The following is an 8504-nucleotide window of genomic DNA, read 5'->3' as shown; positions in this document are numbered from 1 at the left end:
GTGGCTGTAGAGGTTGGGGTGGATGAGGCGGTCCAGCCGTGTCTGCACCGGGGCCTCGGGAGGCTCCAGTGACCTGGAAGGCAGCACTGGAGAGCAGGGGTGGGGCGTGAGGAGGAGCCCTCGGGAAGAGGGGGCGGGGCGGTCAGGAGGCACCCCTGCCCACACGCAGGCCTGAGGTAGGGCTGTGGGTATCCCGGTACGCAGGACAGACAGGGCCCGCCAGTGAGGTCAGGCTCCCGGCAGGTGTGAGCGGAACGGACAGGTCAGAAACATGAAGGTTCTCTCTCATGAAAGGCAGAGGTGGGAGTGAACAGGGTGAGTTAGGGGAGTCTGTGGCCTGAGCGGGCCCTGAGCCCAGGTGGGCCAGGCAGGCCTCCCGGAGGAGGTAGCATTGAGCTGAGACCCGAATGACTGGGACGTGCAAAGCTCTTGGGGTGGAGCCCTGCGGGCAGAGAGGACGGGCGTGCGCAGGCGCGGAGGGGGTGGGCTTGGCGTGTGCTGGACTCAGAGTGCCCAGGGAGGTGGGCAGGGGGAGCGGGGAAGTGGTTTCCCGGCCCCGGTGAGGAATGCGGGGTTTATGGTAGGAGCCTTCAGAGGGTCTCTGCCAGGGGCATGGTGGGAGCTGACGCACCCTTTCAGATGACCGTGGCCGCCCTGAGACAGGGCGTGGGGTGCGGGGTCCTACTGCCATACCAGGAGGTCAGGGCTTACATCCTGGTCCACCACGTTTGAGCTGTCACTGGCCCCTCTGTGCCCGCTTCCCCACCCCTGACGTGTAGGAACAATGGTATGGCCTTGAAGGGTTCTAGCGGGACTGAGATGGGGTCACACCCTGGCCTGAAATCGGCGTCCATGTGATAAGTACATCAGCATCCACACACCACGTACGCGCAGGCTCAGACACGCACACGTCGCTGACATGCAGACGGAGGGCCCCTGTGCTCACGCAGGGACTGGGACACTCGAACACCCTGCTCGCTGCCCCTCACCCCTGCCCTCCGGCCTTCTCACCTGGAGTGGGCCCCGCGGATGGCCTTGGCACACTGGTCACCGGCTTCACCAGGGCTACCGCCTCTCTGGACGCCTGTCCCACCCCAGAGAGTGCTCAGCAGGTGATAAGCAGGCCCCATGGCGGAGGTGGTGGCAGGACCCTGGCCACCTGGAGACCCTCCCTTGGCTCCGGCTGTACCTGAGCACAGTCCCCCGCCCCTCACCTGGGTGCCAGGTGCCACAGCCAGGTGAGACATCTGTCCCTTAAGGATCGTCAGGGCCTCTTCGTGGGGGTCTGGCCGCTTCACGAACACCTTGCTACCGTCCTTCCTAGTAGGCGTTGGCACACCGTGAGGGGACACTGAGTCTCCCTCCTGGCCACAAGCTTCTAAAACAGGAAACTTCCTCCCCCCATTATAAATGAGCCAGAGAGGATCAGAGCGTGGCCCAAGGTCACACAGCACACCCTACAGTAAGGCAGCCCGGGCCTCCCTGGGCACAGGGCTCATCTCGACCCACGGCAGAAAGCAGCTAAGGCCGTAAAGGGAGCCGGCAGGGCGCTGCTACCCGGCGGGGAGCGCACGGACGGGTGCTCAGGGCTGGGGGCCGGCGGGGCAGCGCCCACCTCAGGGCCTCGGGCGGGCCTCCGCGGGGCAGCTGCTGGTACTGCCTGACGATGTCCTTGATCTGCTGCGTGGGCTGTGGGAAGTGCTCCGAGTTGAGCGTGGAGTACCGGACCAGCTCTGGGCAGGGTGAGGCTGTGTGCGAGCGGGTGGGCCACAGGGTGAGATCTCGGGGCCTCAGCCACCCCCAGGCCACTCCTGGGACCCCCCCACCCCGCTGGGATGGGGCACTCACTGGTTTCTGAAGCCCGGTCCTGAGCTAGGATGGGGGCAGCCACGGGCTTGGTGGGGGGCCGAGGGGCCTTGGCCAGAGGGGCGGGGGCCGCAGGCTTCGGGGTGCAGCGCAGGAGCACGGGTTTGGCTGGGGGCCCAGCACCTCCGGACCTGGGCTGTGCCTCTGGGGGTAAGGGTTTCTGTGGAGAGCAGGGTAGGAGGTGGGCTCCTGGGCTCAGAGAGGTAGCACGAAGCCCGGAGCAGCCCAGCGCCCTCTCGGCAGAGTGTGTCTAAGCAGCCCCTCTGTGTGGGTGGACCAGGCTCACCTCTGGGGGCAGGGGTCTCGGGGCAGGACTCAGGGGCTGCTGCTGAAGTGCCATGGCCTGCAGGGTCATCTCCCGGGCCTGGGGAAGGGGTGGCGGTGAGCGGGCGGCACCCCCGGCCCCCGCAGCCCACCCTACACTCACCAGCAGCACGGCCTGCTTGTGGATGAAGGCTTGCTGCAGGGCCAGCGTGGAGGCGTCCAGGCCTGGGACTGGGGAGCGGGGCAGGGCACAGGTGGGCGCAGGCGCTGGTGAGGCCAGGCCCCACTGAGCCGGCTCCCGCTCTGAACACGGAGGTGCAGCCGCAGCCCCTCCCCGCCCGGCCTGGGAACCACCCGGGCAGCACTGACTTGGCTCTGGCTTTGGCTCTGGGGGTCTCCTGGGGGGGTCTTCAGAGCTGCTACTGCCGCCTCCGCCTGGCTGGCCTCCCCCCTTCATGCGGTAGGCGATGGCTGTCGGCTTCTCCAGGTCCTGGGGGCAGCAGGTGGCTCAGGTGACTGCCTCAGGGCTGCTGAGGTTCCATAGCAACAGGCACCTGACACCACATCCTCCGCCCTCAGGGGCCTCCTGCTCCTGCACGTCGGCTCTTCCCCTGGCTGTCAGCCATCGAGGTCAGTCTTCCCCACCAGACCCACCCCTCCTGTCACCGCAGGGTAAACTGAGGCTCAAGGCAGGGTTGAGCGCTGCCCAAGGGCTGTGGCTCGGCCAGGGAGGGGCTCATGCGGCTCCCAGAGTGTGCAAAGGGGTTTCTCGCAATCTGGGCCAGCTCACCCAGGGCCCCCCCAGACAGGTCTGCACCAGCCTGGGGTGATGGCTCCCATGGGCGGTGGCAGGAGTCCCACACAGCTGGCCGCAGTCCCCAGAGTCGGAGAGGAGCACCTCCAGCTGTGCAGAGACCCCCCTATCCCTTGCCCAGCCGCAAAGACGCAGACAGGACACATCCCATGATGGGAGTGACTCGGGGTGCCTGCTCTCTGCCAAAGGGCCCGTCCGTACCGCGTCCCCGTAGGATAGGACAGGATCGAAGAGGCTGTCCAGGTAGCAGTCCAGCCCCTTGTGGGGTACAGCAGGCTCTCCGAGGCTGGCTGAGTCTGGGGAGGCACACCCACGTCAAGGCCTCCCCTGTGCTGACCGTTGCGCCCTGCAGCCCCCAGGCTCCTGTCTCAGCAGAGGCAGCGGCTGCTGCTGGCTGACCTTGATGGGTCGCTGTCGCTCTCTGGGACTCAGTCTCCCCATCTGTACCGCCCTCATTGTGGCTGCAGTACCCGTCGGAGTCAGGCGTGGTGGGCACGTGCCCCTGGGGCTGGGGCCTAGCGGGTGTGTCCTCGTCCGAGTCCCAGCTGCTCCCAAACACCCTGGGGGGAAGGGGAACACAGAGTAGCTGAGCCTCAGAGAGACCCATAGCCCTCCCAGAACTGCCCCCAACTTTCCTCTGTGCTCTGGAATCGGGTGAGTTTCTTTTTCTTTTTTCCTTTTTTTGCTATAGGATGTATGGGCTTGCCAGAGGGAAGGTGAGAAATCGCCGCCCAGAAGGGACAGTCACATTGCAATCGCTTCTCCTCCAACCTCCTGTGATTCTGGGCACACATGCACACTGCGTGTGATTCTGGGCACACATGCACACTGTGTGTGATTCTCCAGCTGCTGGGCCGGGGACTCGAACCACAGTCAGCCGCGTGGGATCTAGCTGCCTTAACCTCCACACCACCTACTGGCCCAACTTTCTCTTCTTAAAAGGCAAGACTCTGGCCAGCCACTCTGGGACCCTGAGACCACGAGGGAAGGCCGCCCTGTGTGTGCCGTGACCCCGGCTGGCCAAGGCTGAGGTGGATCACAGAGGGAAGACCTGCGCGGGCTGCCTGCCCCGCTTTCTGTTTCCCTCCTTCATGGACGAAATTTTAAAAAATAATCATAAAAAATACATAAAAAGGCAGGCCCCTTGGTGAGCGCCCCCTCCATAAGAACCTGAAGCTCAGGTTCAGAGCGAGCCCCTCCCAGCAGCTGTGGGGTGGAGACTTCTGCCCTGGAGCGGCCACCTGTGTGAGGGCCCAGGGAGCTACTTACACCCTGGGGTGGCCCCTGCCAGCCACGGGCCCATCTGTGCCCACGATGAAGTAGGACTTCTGCCGCGGGAAATCCCTGAGCAGCTCCAGGTCTGACACCAGGTCCAGCACGTAGTCATGGCCGGCCAGCTCTGCCCACTGGGCCCCGTTCTTCATGGCCACTGTCCAGCCCCGCCAGCCATCTGCCAGCCCCCTGGGGACAGCATGCAGAGGAACAGAAAGGGAAAGGGGCCATCAGGCACTGAGCCCCTGGGCTGTGACCCAGGACTGGCCTCCTGCCCCCCCGCTGCCTGCCTCCCAGGGGCACAGGGGTGTGCCAAGGGGGTGTCCTAGACGCCAACCTGTGCCTCAGAATGTCTCCAGCCACCTCTTCCCCCGTGCTCCAGGAGTGCACCGGGCAGGAGAACTGGTCACCTGGGGGCGGTGGGGCTGGGCTCAGCCTGGGGCAGCGGCCGGGCTTCCCTGAACCCGCCAGCACTCCCACTGCCCGGCCCCAGGCCCCAGTCCAGGCACAGCCCCCGCACTGGGCTCTTCTGTAGAGCCACCATGGCGTCTGCTGGCCCCACTGCCCCTCGGGAGGAGGAAGCAGCAGGCAGTGGGGAGGACGCAGCTCACCGTTGAAGCAGCCCACGTCCAGCGCCATGCTGGCCTTCTCGCGGGTGGCCATCCACTCAAGCTGGGTCGGGGGAAAGGTGCGGGCGGCCCCCAAGCCCTGCTGCTGGGCCCGGCCCATGGCCTGCATGAGGCGGTGCTGACATACAGCCTGGAAGCCATTCCGCCCGTAGTCAGACACGAACCTGCAGGCAGGAGGTGGGGCTGGATCCAGGGAGGTCTGAGCTAGCCCAGAAGGGGCCAATTCCGAGGCCGGTCTGAGGGGGGCCAGGTTAGCCCAGAGCTCTCGGTAAGGCTGAGAAGGCCCCAGGCAAACTCACAAGGGCTCGAAGCTGTAGCTCAAGGATCTGGGATGACATAGAAGAGCCCCCAGAAGACCTCGGGCTAGCCCAGAGACCCATGCCTGAACTGAAAGGGTCCCAGGTGAGCCTAGAAGGATCTAAGGCCAGTGCTGAGGGTCAAGGACAGGCTACAGAAGTTCCAGCTTGTGGGAACCAAGTGTCACAGACGGGGTGTGTCCACAGCAGGGTGTAGACAAGAACCTGAACTCGGGAAGGCCCAGTCTTTCCTAGTGCAACCCTGTCCCAAGTTCTCACCTGGGGGAGCTGGGAGTGAGGGTTCGGCTGACCTGGGACCACGAGCCTGAGCTCCACTGGGCAGGCCAAACTCGGGCCACCCTGCTGCCTCCCACTGCAGCTCTGCTGGGGCAGCAGAAGTACCAGCCCTGGGGCTAAGAGAGGACACCTAGGGCTGGGCCCACAGCAGTGCCAGACTGGCAGGCACTGGCCCTCCCTGCCCACAGCTGCCACAGCCACAGACTGGCCAGGTGAGGCCTACCTGTTAAAGCCGTGGCTCGCCGGTACCCAGTGAGTGGGTCTGGAGCCCTCCCCAACCCATCGGGAAGCAGCACTTTGAGAGAGGCCATGCTGCAGGCAGTCTCCCAGCTGGGATCCACACCCTGGGCCTGCCTGAGCTCTTCTCCTGGCAAACCCTTCTCACTCGGCAAGTGCCAGCATCCCCACGACGGGTGTGCACACGTAGCATTGCCATGCCCTGCTCTGAGCACGTCACTCGGGTTCACACGTTCCGACCTCATGGCAGCCCAGTGAGGCTACCACTGTGGTTCTAGGTGAGCAAACGGGCCCAGAGAGGTCAAGCAGCTCTCCCCAGGTCACGGGGCTCACACATGGCTGAGCTGGGATTCGCGCCTGGACTGTGCAAATCCAGGGTCCATGCTCTTTTTGTTTTTTGGAGAGGTTTTCACTATAGGGCGCGTGCGCTCGCCAGACAGACAGAGACAGAGAGACAGAAAGCGAGAAATCACGCCCCACGGAGGATGGCCACGCCACAGTCCCTTCTCCATTTTGCTGTTGGGATCTTGGGCACGCACGCACACGCACCCGGCGTGAGTTTTAAGCCACCGGGTTTGGGACGCAAACCGCGGTTGACTCCAGGGGAGTCCAGCGACATAGCCATTACGCTAACTGCTGGTCCCAAGTGAGTCCGTGCTCTTAACACCCATGAGAGGCCAAAGTTCTTGCCCAGACCCCCGACCCCTGGTCTTGCTCTTTGTTCTGGGAGCGCTCCGTCTAACCTGATCCGACTCCCAGCCTCTGTGGCGAGCCCTGTGGAGACCGAGGGCAGCCCCCGCCACCTCCAGCCTGAGCTTCCCGGCATGGAGACCCCCTCTGGCCCGCCGGTCCCCTGTCCCTCCTGCCACAGCCCCGCACAGTCCCACTCACTTGAGGAGGTACTTGCTGAGGCGCCAGGACGGGGCGAAGCCGCTGAGGCAGGGGGCCAGCAGCAGCCAGCCGCGCTCGGCGTTGTGGGTGTTGGGGTTGCGCCACACCTGGTTGGCCAGCTGTGCCAGGATCTCGTCCCGCAGCTCGGGCACCGCCAACCCCTTCTGCACGATGTAGTTCCCGAAGACGCTCTCCTGAGCACCGTGCAGGCGGGGGTCGCCCATGAAACGCAGGATCTGGGCCACGGGCAGACTGCTCAGACAGGCCCTCCCGCATCCACCAGCAGCCACCACGCGAGAGGCCTCGCATCACAATGTAACTGCCAGGTGCCCTGCCAAGTGGCCAGGCAGTCCCCGCCCCCTGCCCCTTGACCCTGAGGAAACTCAAGATCTCTCCAGCTCATGGACCTTCCAGCCCCTCCCCGCATTCCTGGCCTCCATCGAAGCCCCAGAGGGCTCTTTCTGACGTTCAGACATGACCAACATTCCTCCCACGAAGGCAAAACCTTGGCTTCCTTGGGCCCTTGGGACCCCGAGTCCCAGGTCTGGTGTCCCGACTCTGTCCTGACCACACCAATTCCCTCTTTGCTGGTGGTGCCTTATCCACTCTCCCTACCTGACAAGAGTGCCTTCTAGCTCAAATGCCCCGCCTCCAGGAAGCCCTCTTTGGACTCAACTAGGGGCTCTGCCTGGACTCCCCGGGCGTGCTTCCCTCTGACCACGCTGGTGGTCCCCAACCAGGTCTGCCCTGCCTCCCCCTCAGACTGGGAAGCCCCGGGGAGAGGTCTGGCTGACATTCTGGAGACTTCAGAGAGGGTCAGAGGCAGCCTCTCTCCCAGGAAGATGGCAGGGGGAGCCACAAGCCACCCACCCCCCGAACGAGAGGCGGGGAGCTCGAGGGCCCAAGAGGGCAGGTCACAGCCTTGCCTTGGGGCTAGGAACCTGGGGGCAGGCCTGCTGGGACGCCCTACCAGTTTGAAGACGCTCAGCGCCTCCGCATGGTGCTCAGCTGGCAGCCGAGTGAGGGACGCCTTCAGGGGGGCTGTCAGCATCCCGAAGGTGGGGTCCTGGGGGCACAGGACAGGTGCATGAGGAAGAAGTGAGGCGGGGACAGAGAGGTACATCTCGATCTGGCTCCCTGCGCTGGGCACGGGTGCAAGGGCCCATGAGGCAGGTGCTCTGTCCCCAGTGTACAGCCGGGGACACTGAGGGTGGGCGGGGCACGTCGGTGGTAGAGGGAGGACAAGCGCTGACCTGGGCCTCCAGGGGGCAGCGGGCTAGAACAGGGCTGATGTGCTGAGTCCCACCAGGTATTTGCTTTCTGGAATATTCCAGACTGGGGGACTGATAGCCCTGTCCGAGCCTCTGAGGGCCCTCCGCGACCATCTAGGTCCTTGGGAGCTCCCCAGACTCCATGTGGCCCCCCCACAGCAGGGCTCAGAGCCACCCCACCAAGCCTGCCCTGGGTCTGTGCCAGCCCTACCTTAAAGTGGCATCGGACAAACTTGGCCATGGGGTAGCTGTTGATATCCAGGGGCAGCGTAACACGGGGCTCTGCCTGGAGCCGGGGAGTCCGCACAGGCGCCACCCGGGGCTGCCAGGCTGGCCTGGGGTCTGTGGAGCATGGACGGTGTGAGGACCTGCTTCCTGATCTGCCCACGTACCCCCGGCGTCCTCGCTGACCCACCTGCCGCTGCTCGCAAGAGCCCAGCCAGCTCGGCTGGGACCTCCAGGTGCCCCACGGCCACCACCTCCCGCTTGCTGAGCTCCTGCAAGGGCCATGCACGGTGAGGGGACAACTTGTCACGCCCTGCCGCCCACTGCCCTCCCTGCCCCTCTGCCACCTAGACCGCACACCCACCTCCTGCCCCCGCAGCCGCGCCTCCTCCAGCCGGCGCCTCTGCTCTGCCCTCAGCTGCAGGGAGCAGGTGGTCAAGTC

At 64.9% G+C, this 8504-nt stretch overlaps 1 protein-coding gene across 1 annotated transcript in view; it reads right to left on the bottom strand.

Annotated features, from left to right (window-relative positions):
• Positions 1–8504, bottom strand: part of MYO15A (myosin XVA) — a 59229-nt gene that overhangs the window by 22561 nt on the left and 28164 nt on the right. The window contains 18 exon segments of the mRNA XM_014592901.1: positions 2–86; positions 1012–1084; positions 1215–1320; positions 1616–1748; positions 1849–2026; positions 2153–2230; positions 2294–2361; positions 2500–2620; positions 3146–3240; positions 3344–3504; positions 4214–4405; positions 4554–4626; positions 4828–5009; positions 6567–6802; positions 7537–7632; positions 8049–8172; positions 8249–8334; positions 8427–8480. Coding sequence (XP_014448387.1) covers positions 2–86; positions 1012–1084; positions 1215–1320; positions 1616–1748; positions 1849–2026; positions 2153–2230; positions 2294–2361; positions 2500–2620; positions 3146–3240; positions 3344–3504; positions 4214–4405; positions 4554–4626; positions 4828–5009; positions 6567–6802; positions 7537–7632; positions 8049–8172; positions 8249–8334; positions 8427–8480 — 2141 coding nt within the window.

This window comes from Tupaia chinensis, unplaced genomic scaffold (genome assembly GCF_000334495.1).
Source record: "Tupaia chinensis unplaced genomic scaffold, TupChi_1.0 Scaffold138725_1, whole genome shotgun sequence".
Classification (NCBI taxonomy): domain Eukaryota; kingdom Metazoa; phylum Chordata; class Mammalia; order Scandentia; family Tupaiidae; genus Tupaia; species Tupaia belangeri.
This window is presented reverse-complemented; position numbering and strand designations above follow the sequence as displayed.